The following is a 19,635-nucleotide window of genomic DNA, read 5'->3' on the forward strand; positions in this document are numbered from 1 at the left end:
TAATTGTCCGAATCATCCCATGCTCTTGTCCGAATCATCACCATGGGTAGGGATTTCTCTCGGGAACATTTCCCCGCATTATTCGCGGAAAATTCGCCTACTCGCGGTATTTTTCTATGACAAATATCCACAAATTGCTGGGTTTTTTTTATCAATTTCATCATAAAATGCACTTTTTGTGATAAAACTATTAAAAAAACAGGTATAAAAATTTTTAGTGGGTTTTTCTTTCTTGAGTTTTAGCTAACAAAATAGGTTTTAAGCATTTTTAAAGGGGTTCCAACTATTCGCGGGTTCTAACTATTCACAGGAGGGGATGGTACGCATCCCCTGCGAATATGAGGGGACCACTGTATAGTAAAGTATACGACTTACCACATTCACTCATAAATGTAGAATGATGAGGCTACACACTGACATGTCAACGACATCTCTGCTCCTAAAACTCTTACTTCAAGTTAGAAATTTAAAAAAAAGTGTCCGAACCATCACCGCTCTCCCCTATATGTTAGTCATTACTCAAGTACAGTACTTCCACAGTCAGTTCTTGGATTACACAGGATCTAAAATGGACATAACATTACTATCTCTTTATTAAATATGTCAAAATTACTATCAACAAATACTGTACAACACATACATAAAAAACAAAATTAGACCTATCTCCTCAAATATTAATATAATTTTGTAATCAGAACTTCTAGCAAAAACAAATAATAGTCTCACATTCCTTCTCAATAAACTAAATACTATAGACAACTTTCTGTGCATCACTATACGTAATACGTACTGTCCTCACAGCTACATGTGCAAGATATGCAATAACCCAAACACCTGTTAGAACTTCATGAAAATGATGAATTTCCAAATATATTACATCATAAAAACTGGGTTAAGATGATGACGAGGACCCTCCAAACCAAGAAGAGCTCATTGCGGAGAACAAAGATGCTGCACTGCGAGAGGCTGACATGGCTGCTGATGACATCTCTCTGCGTACAGAGGATGGACTGCTCTGGCCCTTGAAAGTAAAATAGCAGATATAAGAAAAAGTAATCTAAATTAGATATTGACATTTTTATAATAAAATAAGCTTCTATATATACTTGCCAAGTAATTACATAGCTTTCAGTTTCATTTATTTGCAGCAGCTTTGATACCAATTTCACAGTAGCGACACCGTTATTCTGTGTTCTGTGTAGGCGACACCAGTCTCACCCCCTAACAAGAAGGTTAATAACAACTCTGGAGGTAAAACATATTCCATTTATGCTTACATCCATCACAGGGGAGGAGGGAGGAGCTTTGATCATGTAATTACTTGGTAAGTATATACTATATAAAAACTATTATAAAAATGTCATTTTTACAGAAGTAACTTACCAAGTAATTACACAGCAGATTCCCACATTAATAGGAGGTGGGATGCATGGACATATTCTACACTAAAGCATTAAGTCATGTAATAAATTAGTAATAGAAAAGCTGCTAGCATTGAAAACAATGCTTGTCGTTCCTTGTTGGTCAAGAAAGCCTGCAGTAATGAATTGCCTCTGGTTGGTGCTCTACTTAACCTATAGTGGCGCAGCAGTAAAGCCGAGGGTCATATCTACTTAAGGGGGAGCTTTGTAGCGGATGAGTACTCTGATCACTACTAAAGCATCAGTGAAAGTTATGCAGGTGAGGCCCGTACCCAGATTTTTTTTTATTGGGGGGTCTTTTTTCCCAAAACTGGACCTTTTCTTCTATGTCATTGCATGTATATAGGTATATATAAGATGAAATACTTTAAAATGTTATTTAGTTATATTAAGAAGAAAAATTGGATATGCAGTCTATGTCCTTCTACCCGATTAGACATTATTCAAAGTATGTACTGGCTTTGGTTAACAGAATTTTACTTATAATATTGAAAGTTTGCACTGAAATAAAAAAATATTTCTTCAGTTTTATTGATTGATTCATTTAATATGTTAACAATAACATGCATGTTACTTTATTTCTTGTTATGTTATATACTTTGACTTAACAATAGACAATAATTAATAAATATTCTAAAGAGTATGTATGTGATGCAATGAAAAAAAACAATTTAGAAAAAAAAGAAAAACTGCAATTACTATGTATAGTTATATATGAAAATTTTCAAAAGCACACTAAAAATTAAAATATAAAATGTATGCTTACTTCAAATATTTGTACAAATAATACACTACAAACACAAGTAATGTAATATGTAGCAATGATTTAGGAAGAAAGAAATTTCCTTTAATATGTTGGCCATATGATTACATAGTTTCTTAATGAATGAAGAGTAACTAACAAGTTCTTTTATGCTCAAAAACAATGAAACACGATTTCTTACAGTATAGTACGTATTTTCAATGAGATATTTTTCATGCTATTATACAACAATTTCCTTTATCAGCTAAAATAATACATGCAACCATATAAACTTGTTCATGGAATCAGACACAAGATTATTATTTATTAGATTTGATGTTCACTCTTTCTCCTTAGTAAATTGTACCTGAATATTATACCTATCATTAGGTGTTTTTTTACTTATAAGTATGAAGCTTCAAGTCATATCTTCACTAATAAGTATGAATTAGAGCGTGATTTAATTAGAGCGTTTTATTTCTAAATCTTTTTTGTTTATATCATAAAGATATTCCCGTCTAGATTATCATTTCGCATAAAATAAAAGTTATTTTGAATTATTGGGCAAAGTATGAGAGTGACGATCACCTATTTAGAGGGGGTAATCCTGTAATGCCATTACATCATGTACAATTGGAATTTTTTATGCTGCAATTAATTTACCCAAAAATGCTACAGTCACTGGACTATATGTGATCTGATATCGATACTTACACCTAATAATTAAAGGTCAATATATTTAAATTTGCGATGTCAGTAGTGAATTTACCCTGATATTGGCAAATTCTTTTAAATCTAGTTTATGGTCTTTTTCTCTTTAACAATTTTTTTCTTATAATTGGTGTAACATGCATGCACTAGGCCTATATTAAAGGAACTAGCCTGGGAGTCACTTTGAATAACTTTTAGGAAAAAAATTCAAGTTACTTTGAAAGTAAATCCTAAGAATTTTAAGTTTTACTCTTATAGGAGCTACTCTTTGACTTTTGATTGAATCCCCAAAAGTGGGAGCACTGATACCAACCCAGATCTGAAATGTCACCACTGTTGCCGCCAACCTAGCAGGAGCAATCAACATAGCCTACCTTCATCCTGTTTTGGCATTTTGAAAAATTTTCTTATATTTTGGGAACCGGAGGATGCAGTTAACATCCTCTTACAAATTTCCTGATCTTTCCTACCCATCATGATCTGACCTTGTGAGTGTAAAAAATGTAACACATTCTGAGCAGAGAGAATGACGTGACGGTACGATACTTGTGACTGACGAAGTGACAACTCAAATTTCAAAGGCCTGCAGTGTTGTCAAATTTTTCTGACCAGGTTATCGTACCACAGCTTTGAAATGATCGTTTCTCTGCAAAAACCATTTACAAATATGGTGGCCTATATTATATTCCTATTATCACTCTTGTATTTCCTACTACTAAATAAGGAAGCCAACTTTCAAGGTGACCTTGCCCTGGGCGCAGTACCATACTAACAATGACATTTTCATAATAAAATAAGATTTTATGTATACACACCAAGTAATTACATTGCTATAGTTCCTAACTTTCATGGCAGCTTAAGTTTAAAATTTGCAGTAGCAGTCAATTGTTTGCAGTAACTAGGCCCACCCACTTACAGGGAAGCATAGGTACAAACTGGCTGAAGAGCCCAATTTGTTCATGACCTGTATGTCCATGAGAGAGGAGGAGGGAGGGCTCCAATCACATCATTACTTGCTAAGTATATATAAAATTTTATTTTATTATAAAAATGTTATTTTTAGATATGTAACTTACCAAGTAATTACATTGGGATACCTGGACACACACTACTCAAACCATACCCGGTAATGGAGATGAATTTGATATAATAAAATTACTCATTGTTGGAGCCTTACCTGTTGAGAGAGCCATAACATGTGGTTACTGCCTCTGGTTTTGCGCTCATCTTCAACCTGTAGTGGCGCAGCAGTAAAGCTGAGGGTCACCTCTACACAGTGGGTGTTTTGCCAAAACTTAAACAACTGGTGCAGTGCATGAGAAAGAACCAGTTCACTTTGTTACCTTTAGAAACTCACTATCTAACCATTAAAAACCAATGAATTGTGGGTACTCCTGGCACCATGTAACCCCAGGCTTCCCATAACTCAATCCCCTAAAACTAAGGCGAGGAGATAGATAAATAGAAAATATATACTCCTATCCTTCCTCCCCCAATACAATGCCAGCCACAGAAAATGGTCCTAACGTACTGAAGTTTTCATACACTTCAACGTCTTGTATATAATAGGATGCAAAAACAGATCTACATTTCCAGCATGTAGATTGAATTATCATGGAGAGTCACAAATTACGTTTAAAAGCCAAAGAAGTGGCCACTGACCTAATATCATGGGCTTTGACTTTCAACAAGGGTAATGCCCCCTCTTGAATATTCCTAAGTTTCAGAGATCACATCCCTTAAGATGAAAGTTAAGGCATTTTTGGACATTGTACGAGAGGGATCCTTTACTGAACACCAGAGATTACAACTGGGACCCCTGAGTCTCTTGGTTCTCTCAAGGTAAAGTCTAAGAGCTCTAACAGGACACTGAACTCTCTTCTCATCAGTTTGTCCAAGGATAAAAGTGAGGTTCTTAATAGAGAATGAACGAGGCCACGGATTGGAAGGTGATTCATTTTTTGCTAAGAACCCAAGCGTGAACCTATACATTGTGTCTTCTTGTGAAACGCAGACTTGTTTGTCCAAAAGCCGACAATTCACTAATTCTTTTGGGCTGTAACCAAAACAACCAAGAAGAGGAGTTTCCTCGTTAAATCCCCTTGGAGAAGAGGTTTGAAGTGGTTCAAATTGAGGACCTGAAAGCCATCTAAGAACATCTAAATTCCAGGACATAAAGGGAGAATTATCTTGCTTCACAGTGTCAAAGGAGCTAATCAAATCGTTAATATCCTGATTCGTAGAAAGGTCCAGGCCTCTATGCCTGAAAACTGAATTGAGCATAGCTGTCTAACCTTTAATGGTCAAAGTCGCTAAACCCCAAGAAGACTTCAAAAATAGCAAAAAATCTGCTATTTGTTCTCGAGTGGTTTCAGAAGATGAAATACTGTCTCTTTGACACCAGCTGCAGAACACTGACCACATCCCTCGATATATGTTTTGAGGAGGATTGCCGCCACCAGTTGGCAACAGCCTTTGCAGCTGCTCTTGAAAATCCTTTCGCTCTGACAAGCTTCCTGACAGTCTGAAGCCTGTCAAAGCAAGAGTGGACAAACCCTAATGAAAGCAGTGGAAATGGGGTTGTCTGAGAAGATATCAATGCTGAGGTAGACATCTTGGATAGTCCACCAGTCCTGGAGAACTGCAGCCGTTGCCCAGGCCAGAATGTCCGGGACTGGGGATCAATACAATGGAAGACAGTGATTTCTCGCTGTCACACACAGGTCTATCACCGGCTTTCCAAACCATTTCCTCAGGTCCGTGAACACCTACGGATTCAGTGTCCATTCCATCAGCAGTACTTATTTGATACCACTCAATTCGTCCGCAAGAATGTTCAGTTTGCCCCGATGTGTGCGGTTGTCCTGAGCCCAGACGAGCAGTTTTTTAGTTTCCCGACAAAGAGATAAGGAGTGAGTGCCTCCCTGTTTTTTTATGTAGGCCAATGCTGTCGTGTTGTCTGAATGAACAACAACAATCTTCCAGAAGCAAAATGAAAAAGGGCCAGATGTACTGCTCTTAGCTCCCTCACTTTGATATGGAACTTCTTTTCCAGTTATGCCCAAGCCCCTGCTACTTCTAAATCCTGCAGATGAGTTCCCCATCCCAGGTCTGAAGTGTTTGAATATAATGGTAGGTCTGGGTTCAGACAAAGTAATGACTTCCTGACTGATAACCTTCCTTCCCCAAGCCACCTCAAGTCCTCCTTGATCTAGGGAGTGATGGGAAAGACAAACGAGTCCTGGAGGGTCTTTCTTCGCCAGCTTGCCTTCAGGAAAAACTGTAGTGGTCTTGAGCAAAGTCTCTCCAAAGGTACAAATTTCTCTATTGAAGAGAGAATGCCTAAGAGACTCATCCATTCCTTGACTGAGCAGGAAGGAAAAGCAAGGAATTTATGGACTGTTTGAATGCAGGACTGGATTCTTTTCAGTGACGGAAAAGCCCGAAAAGTTAGAGTCGTTCATCATCCCTACATAAATGAGTTGGGACTAGTTGAGATTTGGGAAAATTAATTAGCAGGCCCAGATCCTGAGCAAGGAGAAGTCTTCTTTACATCCTCCGTGCAACGAGTTCTTGAAGATGACTGTAGGAGCCAGTCGTCGAAGTACAGGCATACATTGATGCCCATCAGATGGAGCCACTTTGCCAATGAGGCTAGTACTCTGGTGAAAACCTGTGGGGCTGTGAAGAGGCCAAAACATAGGGTCTGACTGCCCTAGAACACGAATCTTAAGATATTTTCTGAATTCCTGATGTACTGGAATGTGAAAATAAGTGTCCCCCATGTCCATTGCTACCATCCAGTCCCCCTGTTGGATGAAGGACAGAACTGCCTGTGTTGTCTCGATTTTCATAGTTTTCATGAAGAAATTCAGGGAGTTGACGTCCAGGACAGGTCTCCAACCTCCCAATGATTTGGGGACAACAGAGTCGGTTGTAGAACCCCTCTGAGTACACGTCTTCCACAGTTTCTATTGCCCCTTTTCTTAGAAGAGAAGCCACTTTGTTTGAGAGGGCTGAAAACCTCTGAGAGCCTGCCAAGTCAGCAGTCAAGCTGATGGGCCCATACTCTAAGGGAGGTTTCTCGTGGAATGGAATGGAATATCCCTCTCGAAGCCCTACTAGTACCAAGGCTCTGCCTTCCTTACTCCCCATTCCTTCCAGAACAGAAGGCCATGGAGAACCACATTCTCACTTGGTAGAGGCGAGTCTGGAAGAGGATTTCTTGAATTGACATCCTGGTCCAAGATTTATTTGCGGTCGGGACTGATATCTGGCCCTGCCCCCATAAAAGGGCAGCTGCTGCAAAGGAGAAACCATACTGGGAACTGCAGGTGCACAGCTTGGCTGCTTATTGCACTCACTAGACTGTATGAGAGGATCTTGCATCGCTTTCTTCTGCAGCTCAAAGGTTACCCATTCTAATGTTGCACTTGGGAACATACTCCCAATATCCATCGGTGTGAAGAGAAGCAAAGACCTCTGTGATGGAGTAACTCCTTTGGTGGTAAATAAGCACCAAAGGTAGGTCTCTTTTCTTGAGTATTCCAAACAAATAAAGAGCAGCCAATTCTTGAGAGCCGTTACGTACTGCTTTATCTGCACACGACAGAACCCCTAACAGAACCTTACAAGTTGGCAGCTAAGTTGTCTTGAAGCAAAGGGCATTCCTCAATCATTTTCGTCAGTGCTCCCACCATCCAGTCAAGAAAACTGACAATATCAAAGACTTAGAACAGATCCTTGACCAAATGGTCTAATTCAGACGACGAGAAGATCTTGGCAGCATTGAAGGCTGATCTTCTTGAAAAGCCAGAGAAATTTCCTTGAGAGGAGGCAAACACTCCCAAGGGAGGAACTTCTCCTGTAGCGTAGTAGCCATACCTCCTCTTTGTCAGATGAGAAGGAGGAGCGCAAAATGTGGCTTTACCAACGTCCCTCTTCTCGGCAAACCAACTCTATATCAGAAAGAGCCTTCTTTGATGAGCAGGAGAGAACCAAGTTTGGTAGTCTACAGGTACCTGAGGGATGATTCATCATAAAAGCAGAGCCAAATGATGAGGGAGCCGAAAGTGAGAAAAATGCTGAATAGAACAAAATTATTTTAGTAACGACGCATACGCCGATGTTGGATGTTCCTCTAAAACTTCTTCCGAAAAAGAAACTGAAGACGGTGCTAGGTCCAGTTGCTCCCATACTCCAGGAAAAGTCTTCTTCAACAAAACCAAATACTATCCAGCCGTTGAAGGATTTGGATTGGGTCCAAGGAAGGGTTCTGCACTGCAGGAACATGCACACTTGGCATATCCGACTGTGTGGGCCGCATATGATGAGTTGCAAGAGGCATAAAAGCAGGAAATGGCAACGAAGAAGTCGAAGGAAGAGACGAAGCAGGCGAGCAGAAGCAGGGGAATTCAGTGCAAAAAACAATCCTTCTGTCAAGGGAGAAAACTCTGATAATAGCCTAATAACCTCTGAACGTTTCTTAGCTGAGGGTTTAATACTAACCTCACTACATATTAGGAAGAGAATACTTTGGAGAAAACGCATATCTAGAGCGCTCACCTCATACTTTGCGTTCTACTGTCTCCATACACACCGGGTCTACCATATTACATACAGCACTGACTGGTTGCTCAACAGATGTACATGCACAAACAACACTGATCCTCCCGCTGTCGGCTCGCCTACCAAACGTTTACTGACTGTTGGATGCCTGGTGACAGACAACCGCCTGATGCTGGCAGATCGTTCATACGCAAACGCTGCGTTGTCATCTTCACCTGAACAATCGGCTATCACTGCATGATCACTCACTGAGCATTCAAACATAACTGGACGCTTTGAGCCCTTAACAAAGTGTGCTTTGGAATGAAATAATTGTGTGATGTTGAAAAGACATGCTGCTCCCAAAAGCAACAGGAAGGATGCGGGCTGCGGTCCAGATCTCTGCCACACTTACGAGCAATCGAAGGAGCGAGCTCAGGGGCTGCAGGCCTTTTCAATGGCCTTGAAAACACAAAAAGACCTACCTCGTTTCCCGAACGAATTGGAATCAGAGCCACTGAATGATAAGTCATACACTTTCACTAAGATGCCTTTCCAATGGCTGTCCACCAAGTCCTGGGACTGCACAGGCTTGGTGAGGGTGCAACTACCCCAATTTGGTTTGCCTTCTCCCTGGGTAAAGGGAATCTGCCAGGGACCTATGTCTAAGAGCATTGGTAGGACGAGCAGTTGCCCCCTCCACTGACACAGCACTTGCACTAACACCACTTGCACCAATATCAGAAGTAAGGGATCAGGAGTAAGGGAGCCAGGTAATCTCTCTCTCTCTCTCTCTCTCTCTCTCTCTCTCTCTCCTCTCTCTCTCTCTGAGAAAGTAAAGTCTTCCACATCAAGAACTAAACATAGTGTGGTTGTCATACTTAGAAGAAGTCCAATTGGTCTTGCAGCATTTGCTGCAATACCTAATACTATTAGCACTAGAGTCTGACATAATGAGTAAAGAATGGGAAATCCCAAGTCAAAATTATGTATACATATGATGAGCAGCAGGAACGAATTGGGCTCTTTAGCCGGTTTGTACCTATGCTAAACCAAAAGTGGGCTGGGCCACTTACCTGGAATTACTTGGTAAGTTACATATATAAAACCAACCAGATTATGTTGTCACCTACACTAAAGTATAACCATCACCCATCCACTAAAAGTGCAGGGTGCTCTTGGTGCATTGTACCCTCAAGGCTCCTGGAACTTCAAAACTTCAACATTTCACTACCTGGCGAAGGTCTGGCCAAGAGGACAGAATCCTACACTTCCTTCCACAATACCATGTCAATAACTAAATTAGCAAGGTACTGCCAAAATTTTAAACACTTAAAATTCTCTCAAAATCATGAGAAACAAAGAACAATTCTACCATCTATAGCTTTTGTTAAAAGGAGGCAAATGCTTTTCCTAAATCTGAGTGTGTCTCAGAAGATAACGTCCATTAGGGTAAAGGGCAAGATGTTCTCATCAGAAGACGATACGAGTTCTTGTCATAAGACCCTGGGTTATAACTGGTCTGGGATTCTGGTTTTCTAGGTAATACCAGACCATGCAGCCCTGCAGAGCTCTCTCTTCAGCAACAGAGAGCATTTTAGGCTCCCAGGGAATGAGCTGGGGCCAGAGTGTAGTTGTCATCAAGAGTTCTAATAAGAAGAAACTAGCTCTTGCTAAAACATCAAAGTTCTTGGATGGCCTTCAACCTGAATATCGAAACAGAATTGAAAACCTATTCTTCTCAGAGATAGTGAGCACTATTGGTTGCTCAGAGCAAGAGATAGTGCTGGATTGTTGTTGGAACCAAAGAAAGCAGGGTGCCAGACTAGCCATGAGCTCGGGTGAAGTCTGGCGCCCCAGGAAGACATGGATGTCCATAAAACTTTTAAGGGAGAAAGAAAAGTATCCAGGTCTTGGGCCAGTCCCTGAGGAAAACAAGTAAATTATCTTCTTTTTCCTTCCTTGGCATGGCAGGTTCATTAAAGGAAAATAAGATAGGGATGCCACCGAACTAGATCACTTTGCTTACACGAGTTATGCATAGTTCGGTACCTCATAATGGTGTAATTGCAAAAAGCACATGGATATTGCAAAAAAGGACATGGATGTCTCGCAGAGATGTAGGGCCCAAGAAACTAGCTTCATAAAGTTGATCCCCAGGACTGAAAAACGATGAAAAAAGATGCACTTACATGACTTGAAACGGTCTCTGCAATACTTAAGGAAAAACCTGATTGATAATCCTCAGTACTATCTGGAGTCTGTCTGGCAAAAATCCGACAACCTCACCTCTTGAGGTGAGGTTGTCTGAGAAGACATGGGTTTGATTAAATAAATGCAGAATTTAGGCCAAAGGCCAAGCACTAGGACCTCTGAGGTCATTCAGCACTGAAACAGAAATTTACAGTAAAAGGTCTGAAAGTTGTAACAGGAGGGAAAACTTCACAGTCGCATTACGAATCAATTGTTAGGAGAGGGTGGAAAGTAAGATGGAAGAAAGAGAATATGAAAGGAGGTACAGTGGAGCAGGTTCAGGAACCATGAAAAAGGCCAAAATATGGCTAATCTGAACATTGTATAGTTCCTCCTTGACCGTGATGAAGGGCATGAGGAGAGGAGCCTTGACGTATCAGACTATAGGAAGGAATCTGATGTACATGCTATAGGGACTGTATGGCCACAAAATGAGGAAGGTGAGAATTCCTTAAAGAGGCAAACAAGCCCCAGACAGGTTTATCCCATAGATTCCACATATCCCAGCACGGAATCAACTGTCCCCTCCTGATGTAAAAAAAAAAAGGGCTTGACTAATCTGTCCACAGAAACAGTACTCTTTGTATACATAATGGAGACATGGGGTAGAACCTTTCTTTCCTAAAACATTAGAACTGTGGTCATGTCTGAATGGTGGTAGTGGTCCCTCTGTATTCGTGGGGAATGCATACTAGACCCCTTGTGAATAGTTAGAACCCGCGAATACATAGTTGGAACCCTTATAAAAATGCTTAAAACTTCCTATTTTGTTAGTTAAAACTCAAGAAAAACCCACTAAAAATTTTTATACCTGGTTTTTTTTAATAGTCTTATCACAAAAAGTGCATTTTATGATGAAAATGATAAAAAAAACAGGAATATATGGATATTTCTCGGAAAAATACCGTGAATATGCGAATTTTCCGCGAATAATGCGGGGAAACTTTCCAGAGAAAAATCCGCAAATGTGTGAGTCCGCAAATCTGGAGAATGCGAATATGGAGGGTCCACTGTACATCTACAAGTTCACTAAGGTCAAAAGGCATTAGGGTTATGTGAAGAAACTTTCAACTTAATGAGAAGAAAGTGAAGGGTCCTTCTTTCCAGGGATTGCTCCCTGGAAAATCCCCATACCCCAAGAAGGCTTCCCTCTTCTCAAGATTACCTGAAGAAAATATGGCAACTAATTCTTGTGACCTGTCTCTTACTGCCTTACTGGCACGAGAGAGTACTCCAAGCCAATCTGCCGAAAAATTATCTTCAAGTGAAGTGAAGTCCTCAATTTTCTTAGTCATGAGAGCTGAATACTTCAAATACCTTGAAACAATCTTTCACTAAATGGTCCAACTCTGTGGCTGAGACATGAATTGGGGGAGTTAAACGTTGATCTCTGTGCAGGATTGATTAAGCTGGAGAAGTCCCCTTGAGAGGAGGCAGAAACTCCCAAAGAAGGCACCTCTCTGGTGGCATACGATAGACATCCACTCTTGGAAAGATGAGAGGGAGGAGAACAAAATATAGCCTTGCCCAGCTCTCTCTTCTCTAACAACCAATAATCAATCCCCAACAGAGCAATTCTAGAGGAAAAGGAGAGTACCATCTTAGGTAGTCTAATGGACTCTGTCGGTCATTGCATCATGAAAGTGGGTCCAGGTGATATAGGAGCCACTGGGGTGAACAATGAAGGGTAATAAAACAAAAAGTGCTCTAAAAGAGAAGCATAAGGAGAAGGTTGCTCTGCCCAAAGTCCTCCTCCTCCAAAGAAATAAAAGAAAGGGTATAAATAGGGTTGACCTTCTGGGAACTGAGGCATAATTGAGGGTTTCTTTCAGTGTCAGAATATTATCCAAATGAAGTTGGATAAGGGTCCTGCACTTCACAGTCCAAAGGAGCAAGACTACATTAGTAGGTATCGAATGCTTACCTAGTGCCGGCAATTTACTTAACAGGTGACAGTATGGAACTGGCACATTGCGCTGACACAGGAGAATCCACTAATGAATCATCTGACACTGGTGAATATGAATACTCTACAATGGGAGACACTAACACCAAATGGTATTTAGCACTAGCACATGAGCATCCCCCACTAGGTGCTTGGATCCCAATGGGTGCTCGGAGTCTACTGAGCCCCATGGGCAATAGGCAATTACTGAGTATGCAAAGGCAGTACCTGATAAGCGAAAACCGCCATTAACCAAAACTCGGCAATTTATGGTGCTTATGGCGCCATGTTTCGGTTAATGGCACTAATAACTGGTTAATGGCACCTCTGTTAGGTATGTTATGGTGGTATAATTCTACTATTGGCACCTTATGGCAGCGCCATAAAACTAGATTGCCATTAAACCAGTCCACCGATAACAGGGGACTGCCTGTACTCAGAAAATACTGTATGTATACTTAGACTGGGCGTTTGGACTCCACTGAACGCTCATGCACCAATGGGTGCTCCGCTTCCACTGAGCACTCAGATACTACTGTGTTTTTAGTTCCCACTAGACTCTTGGTTCCCAGTGGGCACTTGGGATCACCATGAGTTCCAACTCTACTGGGTGACTGGAACTCTTCTTACTGCATACTGGAGACACCTGGGTACCTGTGTTGTCCTTAAACTGCAACGTAGTCACAAAATGACACTAGCCTTTTGGAGGGTGATGCTGAGAACAACCATACAAATCATCTATCTTGTTCACCAACGATGTTGAGAGAGAAGATGATGATTCTTGCAAGGCATGTGAAAAATAGATGAGAGTCAAGTGCCTTCTAGAGACCGAGGTCCCTGTGGTGGCAAGACAGAAGTTTCTCATCAGTAGTTGAATCTCAACCAAGGAGAAACAATACTATACTACTACTAGTGGATGACTATGGTGAATGTGGACCTACGTTTTCACAGTTGAATCAAGAGAAGTAAACTCTCACGATTCTGCTCATAGAAAAAGTCCCCTCAATGACCCCAACCAGTGAAGACGGCTCTAATCCCTGTTGTTTTACAGAGGACTGAAAAAGTTATTCTTCTGTTTCATTGCTGCTCGGCGAGAAAGTCAGAGCTTGCAATGAAGGTGGAGAGTCTTTCAGTAATGAAAACACAGGGATTGTACCACATGAAGAACTGCTTCTTATAGGTTGGATCAGGAAGGAAGTTTCTATTTACTTTGGAAGCAGAGCTAGTCAGAAGAGGAACAGGCGAAGCCTTCTGTGATTCATTTACAATTTGGGGTGAACAAAGAATAATTGAACACTTTACGAATTAGGAAATGTATATTAACCCTTAAACGCCGACTGGACGTATTTTACGTCGAGATAAATTGTCTGTCCGGTGCCGACTGGACGTATTTTACGTCGACATAACGAAAGGTTTTTTTAAAAATTTCGCGGAAAAATACTTATAGGCCTACCAGCCTAAACTTTTGAATCACGCGCCTTGGGGAATGCTGGGAGTTCACAGGATCAGGCCTTGTTTTGTTTGAAGCGTGACCCAGGTGCGCATGCGCGATATCCTTCTTCTCGCTCCAGCCAGCATCAGTAGCGCACATCCGAGAGCGATCTTTCGTGAAAAGCGTGTTTTTCTGGACTTGTGCGAGACTTTGAGCATTTGTATTGCTACAAGACATTCCTAGATATGTTCTCAACGACGTGTGACCGTGAAAGGCACGTTTTACCCGTCGGAAGGGATCGTGTAAGGCGAGTTTTGGACCAAAAGGGTGGATGCTGGCGAGGGGCAAGCACCCTGCCATGACCCCAGCGCCTCAAGGCCGTTCTGTGCGGCCACGTGTGGCTGAAAGTGTTTCGGAACACACATCGTATGCCTTTGGTTACCCTAGAAGCATGTGGGCGTCCTTAGGGCATTCGTAGGCATTTGGAGGACCTCCAACCAAGGGACATAGAACGAATACCTTTCGGAGCTTGATCGGGAACATGTCGCAAGTCCTCATTTTGATGGCGGATGGTCATCGAGTGATGAGGACATCAGTCCTGATGAAAGTTGAGGATGAATATTTGCCCCCAACGTCCGTTCGAGGCTCACATCCCGAAAGTGAGCTCGAATTCAGTGCATACGAGGGGGAATCTGAGGAGGAGGGGGATGGGGTGGGGCTACGGGCTCAAGTTTTATCGCAGAGGACGATACAGAAAGTGAGGCCTAAGTGAGGGTAATGGGCCAATGGGGGGGGGGGGGGGTGGGGGGGGGTAGTAGTGTGCATTGTGCCGCACGCGCACGGTGGGCACGTAGAAGGTCGGCTCGTCGCGCCAGCCAAGGTGAAGGTCGGTCGTCGGAGTGACGAGGGTGGACGGAGGACCCCCCCACCCCTCCTAACATGCACCCCTTCACGGCAACCCCTGGGATGACCGTACCAGTACCCCTGACTGTTTTTGGGGTTCATCCAGCTTTTCCTGACGCGGTGAATTGCTGGAATACCTGGTACACGAGACGGTGGACTACGCTCGGTACTGCCGGTATGAGCTGAAGACGACCTTGTCGTATTACTGGCGGGGTTGCAACCTCATTGACATGGCACATTTTTTGGGGCTCCACATTTATTTTGGTTTGACACCTGCTGTCGACGTCAGGCAATATTGGAGGAGAAATTATTTTTTATGTATGACGAATGTGCTGGCGTTAGTCCGTGATAATTTCCTGGCGATGGACAGGTACTTCAACGCCTTCAACCGAAGGGCCATACCCGGAATAACAGTGATCGCCTCATTTTAGTGCGTACAGTGTTGGATTATATCCGTGAGCAGTGTAGTAATCTCATGATTCCTGGAAAGAACCTGTCTTGGATGAGGGGATGATGCCTTACAAAGGACGTCTTAGTATAAAAGTGTATAACCCCAAGAAGCCAAAGAAATATGGTGTGAAATTCTTTCTCATTACTGAGGCCAACACTGGATACGTTGTGGGACTTTTCAGTGTATACCGGGGTCTTCTCCGACGCTGCGTGACCACTGTATTCAACCTTGTGGGACGTTTCCGTAACCAGGGATATCACCTGTTTATGGATAATTATTATAACTCGGTATCCCCTGGCCCAGGAACTGTATGAAGCGGTGTTCACGTCAGTGGTACCCTTCGGTTGGTGCTGGGCCCCTCCCGAATGTCCTCAAGAGGTTCGCTAGTCATCCGCAACACCTGGCAAGAGGAGAGACAGAGTGGCGGCGGAAGGGCGCTGTCTTCATCATCTGTTGAAGGGTGTCCGACTCGTCCCCATGATTACGACGAGTCATGAACCCATCCAAGAAGAGATCGTACAGCGGAAGAAGACACGTCGACAGGGCCGAGTTGTGTTTGAGGAGTTTCATACCGAGCGGCCCTACTGTCATTGGGTACTACAACAGGCACATGGGAGGAGTTGATCTCTTTGATCAGCTTATCCAGTCCACTATCCCTCGCCAGGAGAACCAGAAGGTGGACACAGAAGCTCCTCAAATACATCCTTCAGTTGGGCCTCCAAATGCTACATACTTGTACTGTGGTACCGCGGTGACAATCTTTCAGAGGTTGTCCCACATACGTTCCTAGAAGGTAGCCGGGAATGCCCTCATCAACTTCGATCCCGATGAGTGGCCTTCCATAACTGACCCCCTGCCCCGAGCTGCAGATCTGCCCCTAGAGGAAAGGGCAGATAGGAGGGCCAACTTCGCGCGACCTGCCGCCGCCCTGCTGCCGCCGCCCCTGCTGACGACGCCCCACCTGCTGACGACGCCCCCCTGCTGACGACGCCCCTGCTGCCGCCGCCCCTGCTGACGACGCCCCTGCTGCCGCCGCCCCTGCTGACGACGCCCCTCTTGCTGCCGGCCCCGCCATCACCGCTTCTCGTCGGGTAGTGGACCCCTGAGTGTCGGCTGCAGCCAGGGGAACACATACTGGAGGCCTTAGAAGGGCGAAGGCAGAAACGGTGCCAGGGTGCCATATGAATGGCAGAAGGAGAGAACCACCCCTGGTTCTTCTGTCGTCTCTGCAAAGTTGCTCTTTGCAGGATAGGGGAGTGTGACCGAAAGTACCACACTAAGGTCATGTATTGGAGCGCGCCCCCGTAACCGACAGCGGAGGGCGCACGGGGCCGCCGGGTCCATCAGCAGTAAGGGCGCGCGTCTCCCTCCTCCACCTGTACCTCGTCATGTCGAGTGGAAAAAAACTGCAAGACTCTTCAATGGAGGAGGGAGAAAACAACGAATAGAACGAAGAGTCAGATTACGAGTGAGTATTCTGCATTTATTTTATATTTACTTTTATATTTATTGCAATTTTTTATATATCAATGAATGTTTTGCATGATAAAATAATAATAAGACATTTCATGTATGCGAAAAGAGAAGTGTCACCTGCATTCCTTTTATTTATTGTATTGGTACCAGAATCGAAGAATGTAATTATATATATTTTACGTATAAGAAAAAAAATTATATATATATATATATATATATATATATATATAATATATAATATATATAAATATATATATATATATATATATATATATATATATATATTATAAATATTTTTTTTTTTGGGTAAGCAAATTACTTACAGTCTAGTAATATTCAATCATTTACCTTCACTTTAAAACAAATTGCAAGTCTCTAGAACAATATCTCGAATTATGGTGAAATGAAAAAAATATTTTTATTCCCTCCGCGCGCCGATTCTCGGCCGAAAATATCCGAAAGCGTAGGTCACTTCTCGTAATATTGTGCCTTTTCATATTACGCTTATTTTATAGTTTTATATATGGAAATGTGCGCAAAAACATGCACAATCATAAAACAAAAAACGGAATTGGTTGTAGCATTTATCATTTTTTAATATTTGCATATAAAGTACGATAAGAACGAAAAAAACTACGATCGGTCAACTTGACTCAACCGAAAAGTCAAAAAACGCATTTATAACATAAAAATCTTACAGTCTAGTAATATTCAATCATTTATCTTTCATTTTAAAACAAACGTTGCAAGTCCTCTAGACAGTATCTCGATTTATGGTGAATTTTGAAAAAAATATTTTTTCCCTCCGCAAGCCGATTCTCGGCCCGAAAATCTCGGAAACGCGTAGGTCACATTCTCCTAATTTGGAGCCTTTTCATATTACGCTTTTTTAAAGGTTTTAGGTATATTGGAAATGTGCAAAACCAGACATCCATATAACAAAAAATTTTGGAAGGTTGTAGCATTTATCATTTTTTTGAAATATTTGCATATAAAGTACGATAAGTACGAAAAAAACTACGATCGGTCAAATTTGACTCAACCGAAAAAGGTCAAAAAACGCTTTTATAACATAAAAAATCTTACAGTCTAGTAATATTCAATCATTTATCTTCATTAAACATATTGCAAAGTCTCTAGAACATATCTCGATTTATGGTGAATTTTTGAAATAATATTTTTTTCCCCTCTGCGCGACGATTCCTCGGCCGAAAATCTCGGAAACGCGTAGGTTACATTCTCCTATATTTGAGCCTTTTCATATTACGCTTTTTTTAAAGGTTTATATATGAAATGTGCGCAAAACCATGCAATATAACAAAAAATTTTGGAAGGTTGTAGCATTTATCATTTTTGAAATATGCATATAAAGTACAATAAAGTACGAAAAAAACTACAATCAGGTCAACTTTGACTCAACCGAAAAGGTCAAAAACGCCATTTATAACATAAACATCTACAGTCTAGTAATATTCAATCATTTATTTTCTTCATTTTAAAACATATTGCAAGTCTCTAGAACAGTATCTCGATTTATGGTGAATTTTGAAAAAAATATTTTTTTAATTTTTTTTTCCCTCCTCTGCGCGACCGATTCTCGGTTGCCGAAAATCTCCGGAAACCTAAACGCGTAGGTTACATCTTCCTAATTAAAAAATTTTGAGCTCCAATATTTTAACTCTTTTTTTAAAGTTATATTATGTAATTTTTGTCCGCAAAACCCATTTTGGCACAAAAATAATTACAAAAATTTTTGAAGGTTGTAAGCAAATTTTTTAAATTTTTGGAAATAGTTGCATATAAAGGGTAAACAAAAAAATAAGTACGAAAAAAACTAAATAAATTCACTTTGACTCAAAACCGATTGGTCAAAAAACCGCATTTATAACAATAAACATCTTAACAAAAAAGTCTAAGGTAAGGGATTCAACGTTTAATCTTCATTTTAAAACCTATTGCAGTCTCTAGGGGGGGGGAAAAGTATCTCGATTTTTATTGGTGAATTTTTGAAAAAAATTTAACCTTTTTTTTGCGCGCCGATTCTCGGCCGAAAAAAATAAATCCTAAAACGCGTAGGTCACTTCTCCCGAATATTTGAGCCTTTTCATTCGCCTTTTTTTTTTAAAAAAGGTTTTATATGGAAAATGTGCGCAAAACCATCACAATATAACAAAAAATTTTGGAAGGTTGTAGCAATTTATCATTTTTTGAAATATTCTCATAAAAGTACGAAAATAAGGTAAAGAAAAAAACTAAAAAAACAATCAGTCAACTTTGGACTCAACCGAAAAGGTCAAAAAACGCATTTAATAACAAAAAAAACTTACAGTCTAGTAATATTCAATCATTTATCTTCATTTTAAAACATATTGCAAGTCTCTAGAACAGTATCTCGATTTATGGTGAATTTTTTTGAAAAAAAAAATATTTTTTTTACCCTCCGCGCGCCGATTCTCGGCCGAAAATCTCCTAAACGCGTAGGTCATTCATCTAATATTTGAGCCTTTTCCATATTACGCTTTTTTTAAGGTTTATATATGGAAATGTGCGCAAAAACATGCACAATAAATAACAAAAAACATTGGAAGGTTGTCAGCATTTCTACGATTTTTGAAATATTTGCATATAAAGTACGATAAGTACGAAAAAACTACGATCGGTCAAACTTTGACCTTCAACCGAAAAGGTCAAAAAACGCATTTATAACATAAAAATCTTACAGTCTAGTAATATCAATCATTTATCTTCAATTTA

The 19,635-nt window shown here is 41.1% G+C and overlaps 1 protein-coding gene across 5 annotated transcripts in view; it reads right to left on the bottom strand.

The window, feature by feature from the left end:
- Positions 1-575: 575 nt before the first annotated feature.
- Positions 576-19,635, bottom strand: part of LOC135224478 (conserved oligomeric Golgi complex subunit 1-like) — a 363,776-nt gene continuing 344,716 nt past the window's right edge. For 4 of the 5 annotated variants that reach the window (XM_064263481.1, XM_064263483.1, XM_064263479.1 and 1 more), the window contains one exon: positions 576-1,021. In XM_064263481.1, coding sequence (XP_064119551.1) covers positions 893-1,021 — 129 coding nt within the window. In that variant the 3' untranslated portion in view covers positions 576-892. The remainder of the gene's footprint in view (positions 1,022-19,635) is intronic. The other variant, XM_064263482.1, reaches the window with a different exon arrangement.

This window comes from Macrobrachium nipponense, chromosome 12 (genome assembly GCF_015104395.2).
Source record: "Macrobrachium nipponense isolate FS-2020 chromosome 12, ASM1510439v2, whole genome shotgun sequence".
Lineage (NCBI taxonomy): Eukaryota > Metazoa > Arthropoda > Malacostraca > Decapoda > Palaemonidae > Macrobrachium > Macrobrachium nipponense.